Source organism: Trichoderma reesei (assembly GCF_000167675.1).
Source record: "Trichoderma reesei QM6a unplaced genomic scaffold TRIREscaffold_19, whole genome shotgun sequence".
Classification (NCBI taxonomy): Eukaryota; Fungi; Ascomycota; class Sordariomycetes; order Hypocreales; family Hypocreaceae; genus Trichoderma; species Trichoderma reesei.
The window spans coordinates 35,822-50,017 of NW_006711166.1; the positions used below are offsets into that span (position 1 = coordinate 35,822).

Consider the following 14,196-nt stretch of genomic DNA (forward strand, 5'->3'; position numbering starts at 1 on the left):
CTTTCTCAAAATCCCCTCTCAGTGTCATCGTACGTATCCGTCGTGTACGTGTCCGTCGTGTACATGTCCGTCCCCGCCGGCCGGCTGCTGCTCGCCCGTCGTCGCTCCATCCGCCGCCTCCTCCTGTTGTCCGCGGCCGACTCGTTGCCCTTGTCGTCCTTAATCTCCGTGGGCGGTACGGTGGACGGTACCACGGGCGGCACGACCGGCGGCGCGGTTGGGCGTGTAGCTGCTGGCGCGCTGGGGATCTCCGTCGGAGGATCGCTCGGGCGATGGGTCATCTCGCTCCATGTACCGTGACTGCCGATGCTAGAGACAGAGGCGGTGGGCAGCGGCGCGTGCGGTGGCGCCAGGTGAGTCGACGGTCCCGGTTGAGCGGGCGGGACAGGCTGGGCAGGGTACGGCGGCGGCGCAGGCTGGCCCGAGTAGTATCCCGAATCCTTGCCGCGTCTGCCCTTGGCGAGCGATGCGCTGGGCGGCGAGAGCGGTCCCAGCCGGCTGTCTTCATCCTGCGCTCTGCTTTCCGCCCTGCTTTCGGCTGCCGACTCGGCCCTCCTCTGGCTATCATCCCGGCGGTACCGACGACTCTTGGTCGGTGACTCGGACAGACTGGATTGCGAGTCCATTCGGCCCCGGCGTGCCAAGGACTCCTCCTCGGTCAGCCGTCGCAGGGTAACGTTGCGGTCCTTGTCGTCGTGGCCCCTCGTCCTGGGGGCGCCCGTCGAGCTGCCAAACCGCGTCCGCTCTTGCGCTGCCAGGTTGCTGGCACGGGCAGCCGCTTCGGCCGCAGCTCTTTCGCTGTCCAACTGCCGCCGAGATGGGTTGCGTCCTGCGGGCCGGTCGACGATGGACGTCAAGTCGGAAGCACTGCCGTCGGACTGATGAAGAATGCCATGGGGATCCGAAGGCATAGCTGGCATCGACAGACGCTCACCGCGCCGGGGAGGGGGCGCATCGCCAGGGACCAACGCGGACGTGCTCGGCGGGACCCTCACAGCGGCACTCAGGGGCCCCTTTTTGGGCATGGCAGAGAGCTCCGTCTGCGTGTCAAACGTCGATTCCGTCGTGTCCGAGAACTCGGTGCCCGTAACGGTGCTGCGCCTCTGGGGCGGTGGGCGGCGCGAGTCCCTCCTGACGGGAGACGAGTACTCGGTGTTGCTGTACCTTGAGAACTGCGTGCCGGACCGCATCTCTTCCTCGTCCCTGAGCCGCTCGTCTTCCTCCTTTTTGGCACGCCTGTTGGCAATCTTCTTCGCAAGCCATCCAACTCCCAAAGTGGCAAGCACGCCCTTGGCAAACCCGCCGCTACCCCCAGCATCTTGCGTGCGTCGCGAAGGAGACACGTAGGACGAGTACTCGGAGTCGTCATATGCATCTCGTCTGGGTGCGTCACTGCGCACGTGCGAACGAGACGGAGACGACCGTCGGCCTCCATAGGCAGAAGCCGTCTGAGTAGGGGCCGGGGCGCGCGACGGCGGAATGGTAGACGCATCGTCGGTGTACTCGCTGTTGAACTCGCTGATTGTCGTAGCCCGCCCAGACCGGTTGCGGTGAGGTGTCTCGGTGGACACAGCCGAGTACTCTTCGTCACGTCGATCACGGCGGCTCATAAAGTTGGAAAAGAGCTTTCCAGCACCAAACGCTGCAGCCACGCCTCCCAATGCCTTGAGCATACCACCACCGCCTCCTCCCCCCCCCCCTCCGTCTCGCTGGGATGGAAGATCCGAGTACTTTTCCGAGAAGTAGCTTGGGCGTGATGAGACGACGGTCGGGCCTCGGCTTCGCATGGATGGAGACTGGCTACGAACGCGGCTGTGGTCATCCCGGTGGTCCTTGTTACGGCCTCTGGTCAGTGCAAACAAGCCTGCCGCGGCAGCCAGGGGCCCCAGCCACGCAAGCTTGGAATGAGAATGCTCCCTATGGTCAGAAAAGTACTCGGACTCGGTGATGCGCGTGTTGCCTGCCTCGGAGCGCACTTCCGACATGTAGTGCTCCCGACGGCCCTGCGACTGGTAGCTGAGGACAAAGTAGACAAGCAAAAGAAAGCCCATCCAGACAGCGTACAAGATGAAGAGCACCTTTGGCGATCCATACAAGGTGAGTCCGAGGGGTATCTGGACGATTCCGAGGATGGCCACGGCTCTTCCCAACCACTGGTGGAGCGTCACGCGCAGCGAGCGGAGTTTGGTGATGCGATGGACGATCCGACCCCCAATGAGCTGAACCATGAACATGACGAAGATGGCAACGCCAATCCCATGGTGCGGGTTCGACAGCGACCGCTTCGGTCCGACGGCGAAGAAGGGCAGGATAAAGGTGGCCAGCAGAAGCAGGCAGGCAAAGACGTGCAGCCGCGCATGGTATCGAATCGCATAGCCCGGCTCCCTCGAGTAGAACCTCGCAATCATGACGGAGAAGGGCACCAGGAAGAGAAAGACCATGGCGGCCATGATGCCGTGCGCCAGGATGATGGTATGGTACTGGTGCACGGTGGAGAAGCGGTTGCCCATTCCTGCGTCGAGATCTTGTTAGACATATGGCGCAGCGCAAATTTGACTCAGGATAAGTCGTATACTACGGATGTATGAAGGGACAAGAAGTAAGAAGGGAAAAGAAAAGGCCATCCGAACCATTGTATCGCGTGGTGTCAAAGTCGGTGCCCTGCAGGTTGGGCAGGAGGAAGGTGTTCTTGGTAAAGTCCCAGGTGCCGTCGCCCACGGTCATGGTGTCGGAATCATAGCTGACCGAACCAGGCGACGAGAGCTGGTCTGGCAGCGGCGCCATGGCGGCGACTGAACGACGACGACGACGAGGGGGAAGCTCGGCCGGATCAGATCAGGCAGAGAGGATGCGATCTGGGTTCTGCCAACCGCCCTGTGCTGTGCCCGCCGCTCGACGATCCCCTCCGCCGCGAGTCCCAGCCAGAGCTGCCGTGGTGTCCGTCCGAGGGCTGGCGCAGGAATGCCAGCGTCGTGCGATGGCGCCGCTCGAGGAATTGCCCGGTCGTCGGTAGGAATCCGCGCTGCAGGTCGTCAAGTGTGGGGAGGAGGAGGGCTGTCTGAGTCCGAGTCCGAGTCCGAGGCTGGCGATTGTCTGGATGCGACTCTGTGACACGCCGTATGTCATCTAAAATTCCGGATCGCGTGTAACCGACCGTAGATTGTCGAGGTAAAAAGTCCGCCCACGCAGAAGACAAGGCGTCGAAGAAGATGCCACAGCACAGGAAACAATCCCGTTCGCGGAAAGGAAAAAAACAATCCCCAGAAGAGGCTGGGGGGAAAGAGGATGAGGTACTACTACTAAGCGCGAGTAGTGGTCATAAACGACAATACTAGCAGATCGAATCGAGTGCCAAGTTGCTGCGGCTTTCAGGGATTCTTTTTCTTTAGCTGCAGCAAGGCACCGCTTTGGCTTGAACTGGCGGTTCCCCCCCAAATGGCACCGACGAGGAACAAGAAACATGGAAGCAACAACGGTTCCACAGTGCAAATCCGCCGTTGGCAGGGCGACGGGAGGCTTACCCCTGTAACCAGCCACCCGTGGACGAAGCAAAGCAACCTGAAAGCAAAGCAAAGCAAAGCACCGCCTCCTCCTCAGCCGCCAGAGATCTGGAGCACCCCGCTTTTCGGTCAGCTCGTGTGGAAGCCTCAACTCTTAGCTCGCCAGCCTCGTCACAGGTCTGTTTATTGACACGGTACGAGATGATATTGTTCAATCGGCGACATGTCTTCTTCCAAGAGGTTTGAGTACAGATCATACCTAGGTGTGCACATGACATTTACCGGCTTGCCCCGTACTCTACAAGTATATAGGTAAGTACCTACACTCACAATTGACGTCGGCAAGCGGATCCAATCGTGCAGCGTCACTGCGTCAGCCCTCCAGGACCCCTACCTACAGGTACCTAGGTTACAGGTACGAGGCACCTAAAAATACCTATCCAGACGCAGCCCAGGTCGTCCAGTGGCTTTTCTTCACCTTCTCCTTGCCCACAGAGGGGGAAAAAAAGAGCAGGGGAGCCCCGACTGTCTGGGTAAATGCTTGTGCCATGTAGTAATACCTACCTGAGGCATGCCAAAGAAGAAGCCGAGAAGCCTCAAGGTTCTGTTAGCTCGCTCGCTTGTGCCTGTCTGTCCATGCCTGAAGGGGTCTGCATGTGCATTCCCGCAGCTAAGGTACCTTTATAACCAGCGGTCCTCGTTCATCGGACACGCTACGAGCACAAGTAGTGCCCTCCAAGCCTGGTATCACTTCGTAGGCGGGATACCTAATGTTCAGGACATGTAATACCATTGACGGGTCATAGGTAGTATTACGGACAGGAGGATGAAAGCATATGCAAGATGGCTATCATTTGCTTCCCTGACCGCACCTTCTGCCATGCATTCTGCCTTCTTCACCTCATTCATCCCTTGGACAGGGGGTCCGAGAGGCGGTCTGCTATAGAACGACCCTGCCAACTCACCGATCGACTTTATTGAAAGGGGAATCAGATGTCAGCTATAAGTATATCTTTGCCACCTAACCCACTACCTATGCAAAGGGTTCCATGAAGCAGGATATGCTTCCTCAAAGACGGTTTCGCCTATAATTGTGCATCTCCTATTCCTACCTAGTCCGAGCCGACGCCTCACTCCTAGATCGACCTGTCCTACCCTACAACTTCCAAGTACATACAGATTTCTTACACACTAACACACATTTTGATTCAGTGATAGGTGGCGTCAATCTAATTATAAGCCTCTCCAAATGCTAGGTACCCAGTGTTCGTAGACATATTTTTCATGGTGACGCATTCTGTGGTTTGCTTCGCAGGGAGTTTGGTAGGTGTGGCGCATCATCACACTTCGAGCTCTCTGACACGACAGATGGACAGACTTCAGGCATTCGCCAGAATTTGCTCATGGCTCATGAAATAAACTCAAACGCATCCAGAATATTCAAACACGCCAATGCCCAGCCGTCGTACTTTGGCCTCATTACATCATGGTACGTAACATGACTTCAAACTTCTCCGATGCAGACTCGCCCAGCCAACTCCAGATAGGCGTCTCGCATCTCCCCATATGTGGAATTACGCCCTACACCTTTCAATCACATCTCCGTTTCTAAACCTACATACACCAATAGCCTCACCATATTTACACCGTCACACATCCTCATGAGACGGTGCAAGAGCCCTCTACCCCATCAAGTTGGACGGCGACATGCTGTCAAAGTTGGCAATGATGGACTCGTCGGCGGCCATGCTGTTAATGACGTCCTCTTGGGTGAAGCCGAGCCAGTATTGCGGGTTCTTTTGCTGCTCCTTCTTGATGTGATAAATTTCCTGGGCCACCCCCTTGACCTGCCCCCGTGCCCGGTCTGCGGCACCCCAGACGCTGGACAGCTCGTTGAGGGCGCCAATGTTGAGCCGAATCTGCTGTCTCAGGTCGTCGTCGTCGTGCTGAATGAAGAAGAGGGCCCACTTGTTGAGATGCACAATGGAGGAGAGGGTGATGACGCAGGTGAAGAAGTGGGTGTGAGAGAGCAACGGGACTCGGTGTGTGATGAGCTTGCTGATTCCGTTTGCCGAGGTAATCGTGTGCTTTGTGTGCTTGTTGAAGAGGTCTCCGGCCGGGACCAGCTGGTACGGCGCACAAGAGGTGACTTTCTGAGCGGGCGACGAGTCGAGCTGAGAGTGAGGCTGATGAAGGAGGATGGACGTGGCATACATCATCATGTGCGCCTGGAACATCATCTCGTCGAGTTGACCGTTGGCCTGCAGCGAGTCCTTCTTGTCCTCTGGCAAGTGGAGCCGCCAGTTGGTGAGCAGATTCTCAATCCGCCCAAGGTTTTCGTCCTCTGGGCCGTATATCGGGGGAGTTCTCATGAATCTTCCCAGATTGCGGCCACACAGGATGCGATACGCAAAGGAGGAGAACCGGCGTTCATCACCAGAAAAGTCTCGGTCCTCCAACTCTTCCAATGTCATGGGCGGCGGTATGTGCTACACAGACATGGTAAGTAAGACATGCATTTCTACTGACGAGGGGGGAAGAAAAGAACGCGGCTGTAAACTTACCCCGGACAAATACTGGTGCTCCTCACAGGGCAGGCTGACGTCGGCAGGCACATCGTAAAGCATGAAGTTGGTCATTCGGTGGACGCCGGCAATCATGCCGTCGATGATGAAGAGATCCCACCACGTTCGCCGCCAGCTCTCCTCCAACACCGGGTTCCCTCGTCCGTTGAGAGTTGCGAAATGCGACTTGTTGAGGCCGATCTGGAGGGCCAGCGTCTCGGTCCGGCCCAGCAGCTCGGCGGCCTTGTCGTTTTGACAAGAGCCATCCAGCGCAACAATGGCCAGCATCATGGCCTGGACCTTGAAGCCGTCCTGCGGCTGGGTCAGGTCGTCGAGGAGGCGCATGGCGTCATCGTACAGGCTCGGGCGCGCCTTGCCGACATCGATAAAGAGCGATCCAACCCATCGGATGACGGCCATGAGTGGGTCAATGGGGTTCTCGCTGGCGAAGCGAAGCAGATGCTCCTTGGGGAGCACAAAGGGGTGTGATCCATGAAAGTAGCGGTAGAAGGAGTCGACACATCGCTCGTGGAGCGTCTGCATGGGAAAGTGAGTGGGGAAGGGGAGGTGGGCACCCGTCACCAGACTGGCGGGCTCAATGCCGTTGATGCTGCAATACGACCGGTACAGCTGTGCCTGCGTGGCGGCAGGGGTGGTGGTCTGGAAGGGCGTCGTCGCCGGGGAAGTCTCGGGCAGCAGGCCGGTAGGGCTGAAGTTGTGGATGGTCATGGGCGTCGAGGCCATTGGCACGGGCACGGGCACCTGCATGCCGCTGGAGACGCCGGCGCCCAGCAGCATGGGACACTCCGAGGGGGGCAGGCTGATGGAGTCCGTGTCCGGAGGAGACGTGGCATGGCGTTTGTTTGGGTTCTGCGCGGTGCCGCGGCGAGGGCCCTTGTAGCCGCGTCGAGACGCTACGTAGATGCATTCGAAGTTGGAGCCGATGCAGCGAGAGCACGGCGTCTGGCCATCGCACTTGAGATGTTTGCTCCGCTGAAGGCAGGCTTCTGGTTAGCGAGAGGTTGCTCATCATGTCCATGCGCGCAGCGGAGAGTGGAAATAGTATCGGGATGCTAGGATTCGCAGAGCAACAGGTCTTGGACGAGCATCAATGACAGCATCAATCAGTCCAGTGCTTAAGGACCCGATTCCCATTTTCCCGTCTTTTCCTCCTTCTTTTTTCCTTTGCTTTTTTTCCGTCGTGATACCCCATCTCAATCTCAAGTGTGGAATGCATGTCTTGCTGCTGCTGCTGCTGCTGCTGCTGCTGGGTTGCATTGACGACTCGTGCTTCAAGCGAGGTCGGCGACGTCGGGGAAGAAAAGAGGCCATAACAATCAACTGCACGATCAGACTTACGCAGGCCAAGCACGCCGCTGGCACGGCGGTTTCGCGCGATCGACCATCGCTGTCGTCCTTGACATCGGCCGGCTTGCTGGCTGGGTCTTCCGGGCTCCTGCTCGTGGCTGGCAGGCCCGCGGCGGCCACGTCGGCGACCGCCAGAGGCATTCGGCCTCCATTCGTCGGGGAAATCGGCGACTGCGATGCAGACGACGAGGAGTCAGGAGGCGACAGGGTCCCGGCGGGTGGCTGCGGCACGCCTGAGCCGTGGGCCATCATGGCGGTGCTTGGGTATAGTATAAAGAGGAGGCGGCGGGACGATGGGCAAGCGATGAACGAAGAAAAGAAATCGCGTCTGCTGGGAGAGGACAGAAGAGCAACGAGCAACAGAGAAGAGGCAGCGCAAGAAAGTGATTTGAAGAAGAGCGAGAACGAGGTCCCTGTTCGCAGTGAGGCTTGCTTGCCTGCTTTGTCAGGGGACGAGGTTCGCTGCTCGCTGTCACCCGGGTGGGGAAGTTTTATGGATGGTTCAGCGGTTCAGCGGCATACATGTAGCCTGGAGGTCAACTGCAGTCCAGGGACTCCTGGCCCTGCAACTCCGCAGTAGCCAGTACCAGCACCTCAATGTCGCTTTTGGTTGCTATCGATGCGACCAAGGTACATGCACCTACTATATGAATTTGAGCAACTTGCACGGACGTTGGAGTGCTGCTTTGCTCGTTCGAGTCCGGACCTCCCGGGCGAGCCAGTCAGGCTGTAGCCTTGCTGGTTTCTGTAGTGTTTTCTTTTCCTCCCTGGCTGGTAGCAGTGGCCAGATGTTGGACACCCGACGGAATAGACACGAAGGGGACGGTGATAGTATTGAACCTGAGAATCCACTCGATGTGGACGACATGGAGGGCCATGGACTGAAGTAGAGGGTACCAGGAGCGATTGCGCAAGAGGTACCTGAGACATTGCACCGGTGACGGGCTCCCTGCTCTTCTGGACCGGTCAACTGCTGTTGGATCCGATAGTACTACATGTATTGGATCTCAACCAATGCAAGCCCAGCCACAAGCATCCATGCATGCCCTGTGCAAGTACCTATAGTCAAAATAACCTGAAGCCTCACCGTCAGCCTCAAGCCCAGTTGCCAATATCTACTCACGGAGAGGCCGCCTTGTCGGCTCTGCATCATACCTCGTCAAGCCCGTGTCACCAGACAGCCCGCAGATGGCAGAAGCAGACGTGCAGCAGAGCATCTAGCCTACGGGCCGGTATTACCTTGATGTAAGACAGCTAGAGCCCGGGAGCACCCAGCCCAGGGTGCAGCTGCGTGTTGGCCCCAGCTCCATCCATCCATCCATCCATCAATCAATCAATCAATCAATTTGATGGCTGAATCTTAGCCCTGGGGGGGGGGGTCTCGATTAGCGGCTGTAAGGGGGCCTGATGCAAGTCCTGCCGGTGGTTGGCCGCCCATCGGAGCGCTCTCCGCATCGCGACTCCGCCTGTGAGAACGCTGATGAAGCTGAACTTGGGCGCCTGTCAGATGCTAGTTGGAGCGCCACGGGCTAAGAGCAAGACCCAGACCTGATCCTCGAAAGATCAAGAAAGATGAGTGTGGGAAGCGAAATTGGCCCGTCGGCGAGATGCGAGATGCTGCGACTAAGACGTCGGTGAGACGAGGCCAAGGCGTGAGACGGCTGGGCACACAAGGCAAAAGGCGGGAGACAAGACGGCAGTGGCCATCAGAATGTCATCCGAGCGAGTTCCATGCTGGCCTGTGAGGATAGTATCGCCTTGTTTCAGCCGCAGTTGAAACAGCCACCCAACGCATCCATTCCTTCTTGTGATACTACTACAGACAGCACAGCCTGCGGTTAGCCAGATGACGAGCACACCATCGCCTTGCCCTGCTGTTTGCCGCAGGCCTGCAGGTACATAAAGTGACGGGACGGGACAGGTCTAGATGCGATCGAATCTTCGTGATGAACAGGTCCATGTCCATACGACTCGGAACGTCTATCAACGGAAGATGATGATATCGGCCACAAGCCTCACCGCTACCCAGCATCAATAATTCAGCATCCCCTCCGCCAACTCACGATCAAGTAGACAACGGCGGGATGCTATCCGGCGGAAGCGGGAGGGCTCATCGCGCACTGAATCATTCACTTGGAGACGACTCAGTATTACTGCAGTTGAATCGAGGCTACGGCCAATATCCGCTCAGTCCCGGCTGCAGGGCGACAAGAGCAGTCCAGTCCCGAACAGGTCCATGCATGAGGCCTTTGACCGTTGACCAAGTGAGACAAGCAGCAACATTGTTTTCAAGAGGCTACTACTACTAGTAATTCAATCTCGCGAAGCCGAGATTTAGTCCCAGAACAACTCGAAGCCACCGTTTCTAATCAAGCCAATGACGAGCTTGTCTCGCTGTCTCACTCTGCTTGCTCATAAGCTTGTGTAACTCATTAAACGCCGAGACGCGAGCGCCACAAAGTTGAGAGGGGAGAGATGCTGAATCGTTACGATAATAACTTGATGACCTGTCTTTTTTTTTTCTTTTTTTTCTTTTTTTTGTTCGATTCCCGTCTGCAAGGGGGAAGTATCAAATGCTAGCTCAATGCTCTGGACCGCCACCTTTCTTCGGGTCATCACTTCTCACATTCACACATTTACACAACTGCTTACATCTATCGCATCCCTTGGCAGAGACAAAGTACACGAAGCCAGTATACTTGGACTATTTCATCCCGCCACATGAAAAGAGGCATTATGACATCGTACAAGCATTTGCCTCCATGTACCAGTACGAGGAACCAGCATCAACACCATCAAAATCAAAACCCCCCCTGTCCCCGTCCGTCTGCCGTCCGTCGGCTCGGTCCAGTCCACGATCCCCCCCCCCAAGCCCGCTCGCATCCTCCCCCACTCCCAATCTCGATGGCAATTCGCTACGACTAGTAGTTCCGACCCAGCCCTCGTCGCACAAACACTGGATGCAACATGACTGAATCGTACCAAATAATACTATGGAGTGATACTAGCATGAGAGACGTGATACTATGTACCTGTTCCTGTAGCAGCAGCTGCTTACATGTTGCTTGGGCTTCCACACCAACCCTCGTTATCACCACCCAACAAGCTCGGTCGAATAATCCCCTCCGCAGCATCACGGATTGATAGGGGAGACGCAAAAAAACCGGCCAGGAGATTTCAAATGGATCCCGTCTCCCTGGCTGGCCTGGCTCTTGGCGTTGCATCCTTGGGCCTGCAGGTCTACACCGGCTGTATCCAAGGCATGTGCTTGGCCACCACCTCCTAGACCTTGATCCTATGATTGCCTTGTTCTTCCATCACCTTTCTTGATCTTCATGGTACTAGTATCTCTCGTGTGTTAACTTCTGCGGCATCGGCACCCCTGCACAAAAAAAGGCATCCAGCTCCTCGTCACAGCCCTCGGCTACGAAGACGACTGCAAATACCTCAACCTGCGCCTCCGCCTCGAGCAGCAGCGCCTCTATGCCTGGAGCGAGACATCCGGTCTGCTCGACGTCAACACGGAGAACCAGGACCGCATCCTCAACTCAAACGTCTTCAACCTCCACCGGCAGACGGTGCTCGACCTGCTGGTCCAGGTCCAATGTCTGTTTGACGAGTTCCTCGAGTACCAGGGCAAGCACAGCAATCTCACTCCCGTTCGCGACAATGGCGATTTCCTCGTCTCGCCCGAGCAGGACGCCAAGCAGGCCAGCTTTCCCATGTCAGAGAGGAAGAGGCTGTTTATCAAAAAGGCCATGATGAGCCTCAGGCAAAAGTCGCAAGAGGGCCTCAAGAGGCTCAAGTGGGTTTCCTTTGACAAGGAAGGATTCGAGCATCTGCTCTCCAAGTTCACCGTCCTAAACGACAGCATGATGAACATCATGGACCACTCGCTGCAGGTGGAGATCCGGCACACGGTGCAGGATACGAATCGCGGCGTGTTGCTGCTTCACCACAAGATCGCTGACTTGAGCCACCTCGTGCTGGCCCTCAAGGCCCAGCTGGAAGTTCGGGATGTCGGTGCGCCGACGCGCATGAGAATGTCACAGGCCGAGAGGGAAGCGAGCGTGGCCGAGCTGAAGCAGCTTTCCAGACTGGCCAAGTTCAAGGCCTTCAACGAGACCATCGATCCCAAGTCAGATGCTCCCGCCGTGATTGATGACGCCGTGGCGGCCTTTCTCGAGCTTGCCCAGCCGGGAGACACTCGCCATGTCCAGATTCCCAAGTATCTTATAGAATTGAACCCCAACGTGGATGACTCGGATGACCCGCGGTGCGAGGCTGTGCTGAAGACTGCCGAGGGAAAGAAAAAGGTCTGGATCGAGTGGAAAGACTACGACACTGCGGGAACCCCCGGCTGCCTGTCCAAACAGGACATTGTCGACAGAGTGCGCAAGCTGGCGTGTCTGCTCAACCACAAGCCCAAGCCGGAGGCCTTCCGAACGCCTCACTGCATCGGCTTCTTTGACAAGGCGGATCCAGACGTTCCCGAAGACGACGTCGACATCCTCGACCGACGGCTGGGCCTGATATTCGAGCGCCCAGAAGGCGACGACGTGCACGACAGCCTCCCTCCCGTGTCGCTGCGAGAGCTGCTCCTCGACAAGTCCGTCCGCAAGCCCAGGGTGACGGACCGGGTCAAGCTCGCGCACGCCCTGAGCAACTGCCTGCTGCATCTCCACGCCGTCAACTGGCTGCACAAGGGGCTCCGCAGCCACAACGTCCTCTTCTTCCGATCAAAGGCCGGCCACGTGGACTACGCCCAGGTCTACCTCTCCGGCTTTGACTTTTCCCGCCCTGTGGGCTCCGACGAAGTCACGGAAATTCCCGGCTATGATGCCGAACTGGACCTCTACCGGCATCCTAGAGCGCAGTCCAACCAAGGTAAGACGCGGGAACGATCAAAGAAGAGCTTCGATATATATAGCTTGGGCGTCATCCTGGTGGAGCTGGCGCACTGGAAGCCCGTGGAGGCGGTGCTTGGGATCGAGATGAGGCTGGCCAAGGGGCAGTCGGACGTGGTTCGGCACGTGAGGCGGGATCTGCTCGAGGAGGAAAGGATGGCAGATGTGGGCGGGGAGATGGGGATGAGGTTTGAGGGGGCGGCGAGGAGGTGCTTGATGGGGGAGGGGGAGCTGGGGCTGGGGGCTGAGGATGATGATGAGACGGGGGATGAGGTTGCGGAGAGGTTGTCGGAGCGGTATTATGAGGATGTGGTGAAGGAGCTGGCGGCGATTGTGGTGTAGCCGTGATGGATGTCACAAAGTCTCGTTATATAAGGTACGGAGACACCGGTACAGATGGCACTGGACGGGACTGAAAACGAAGATATGTTTGTTTGTGTGAAAGCCATGGGTATTATTCTATTCATCGAGGCTGAACAGTTTGGGATATCATATCGTGAAATGACCAACACGCCGTCTTATGAGCTCGCTCATGGAATCATTACGCTCCCACTCCTCCTCCATATATGGTTATGGTATCTCGGTGTCAGGCGACCCGTACCGTTTAGCAAAAGAGGCATTCGCAGCAGTCCTCGGTGCACTCGCAGCACTCGAAGCAGGCCAGGCCAGCGCAGATGCCGCAGCAGATGGCCTACAAGTACACATCAAGATTTGTCAGATATCCACCTTTGACTTTGAATTGCATAGAGAGATTGGGTTGTTGATTGTGGGAGATGGAACTGGACTTACACCCTTCTCGCCCTCTCCGCCACGCATGTTAGCGGTCGTGTCCATGCTCATGGGCTCGACGGGGCGCTGCGACGAAACCAGCAAATGTCAGTAACTCGGTTCAATTCCTCAATGCCATGTAAATAAAATTCTCTGGACTGGAACTGGAGAGTCGCAGCGATTCTTTCGTCTGATATTCGAGCTAAAGGGTCGAAGAGAATGAGGTGTAATATCGGCCAAGACGTACCGGCTGGTCGGAGCTGATTCGGGCAGGGGCCTCGGCAGTCATTTGCTGGGCAACAACCTGGGGCTGAGGAGACGACATTGTGGCTGAATGTGTTGATTTGTCTTGATTTGAAGAAAACGAGAGTGTTTTTGAGAAAACGATGGTATAATAGCTGTAGGATACTCAAGAGAAAGAGGATGAGTACTTGTAGACTGGAGAGACGGGGAGGAGGGAGGAGGGGGGGCTGGGGGACTCTTTTAAAGCAAGCAGACTATCTCATGAGCAGTTTAGATGCGCGCAACACACATCAGACGCAAACCAGGGGCGGCGCAGCATCAGCTCATTTCTCTATGTACATACAAAGTGTTGTTAACTAGGTAGTACGTATGGGGAACAAGTTGACAGGCAAAGTCGATAATGATGCGCACGCCCACCAAGGCGATGCCCAAAGCGAACATTGCCATCCATCAATTCCACACGCTTCTTCCGGCTCCAGTTTCCCTTGCGGCGATGCATCGAGTGCTTCCCCATCTCGCCTAGCCAGCGAGGAACACGAAACATTTGATGGGAAGAAGAAGAAGGTACTAGACGCTACTGATACTCCCAAGCAGCCGAATGATGGCTACTTGTCGCTACTACAGACAGTAGTATTCCCATGACATGGAACTCGGGGTGGGCCATTTTGCTGCAGCAGAGGTTTGGATGACATGGGCGGTTTGCACGGCACGAATGAGCCGAGCGGTGCTTAGCATGGGGGTTGCTCATTGGTGGAGGAGGAGAAGAAGAGGTCGGAGGATTTTGGGGCTATCGCTGTAATATTATTGCAGGAGGATGGCAGATGCATTCAACGGCGTCTACAGTAA

General features: G+C 56.7%; 4 protein-coding genes across 4 annotated transcripts; 1 reads left to right on the top strand and 3 right to left on the bottom strand.

Moving 5' to 3' along the window:
* Positions 1-5: 5 nt before the first annotated feature.
* Positions 6-2,784, bottom strand: TRIREDRAFT_5058 (uncharacterized protein; the record flags this gene model as incomplete). The annotated part of the gene is made up of 4 exons (XM_006967693.1): positions 6-232; positions 296-726; positions 808-2,512; positions 2,631-2,784. 4 exons carry the CDS (start codon positions 2,782-2,784, stop codon positions 6-8), a joined length of 2,517 nt encoding a protein of 838 aa, XP_006967755.1.
* Positions 2,785-5,182: 2,398 nt separating this feature from the next.
* On the bottom strand, positions 5,183-7,573 carry TRIREDRAFT_66828 (N-terminal binuclear Zn cluster-containing/DNA binding domain-containing protein; the record flags this gene model as incomplete). The annotated part of the gene is made up of 4 exons (XM_006967805.1): positions 5,183-5,989; positions 6,065-6,751; positions 6,821-7,057; positions 7,424-7,573. 4 exons carry the CDS (start codon positions 7,571-7,573, stop codon positions 5,183-5,185), a joined length of 1,881 nt encoding a protein of 626 aa, XP_006967867.1.
* Positions 7,574-10,896: 3,323 nt separating this feature from the next.
* Positions 10,897-12,681, top strand: TRIREDRAFT_66521 (uncharacterized protein; the record flags this gene model as incomplete). The annotated part of the gene is made up of 1 exon (XM_006967715.1): positions 10,897-12,681. A coding segment is annotated over one exon (1,785 nt), but the record flags the coding sequence as incomplete, so codon positions are not given.
* A 262-nt stretch (positions 12,682-12,943) lies between these two features.
* TRIREDRAFT_110127 (uncharacterized protein) lies at positions 12,944-13,432 on the bottom strand (the record flags this gene model as incomplete). Its single annotated transcript, XM_006967806.1, has 3 exons — positions 12,944-13,030; positions 13,129-13,194; positions 13,355-13,432. The coding sequence occupies 3 exons, from the start codon at positions 13,430-13,432 to the stop codon at positions 12,944-12,946; spliced, it is 231 nt and encodes a 76-aa protein (XP_006967868.1).
* Between the last annotated feature and the right edge of the window lie 764 nt (positions 13,433-14,196).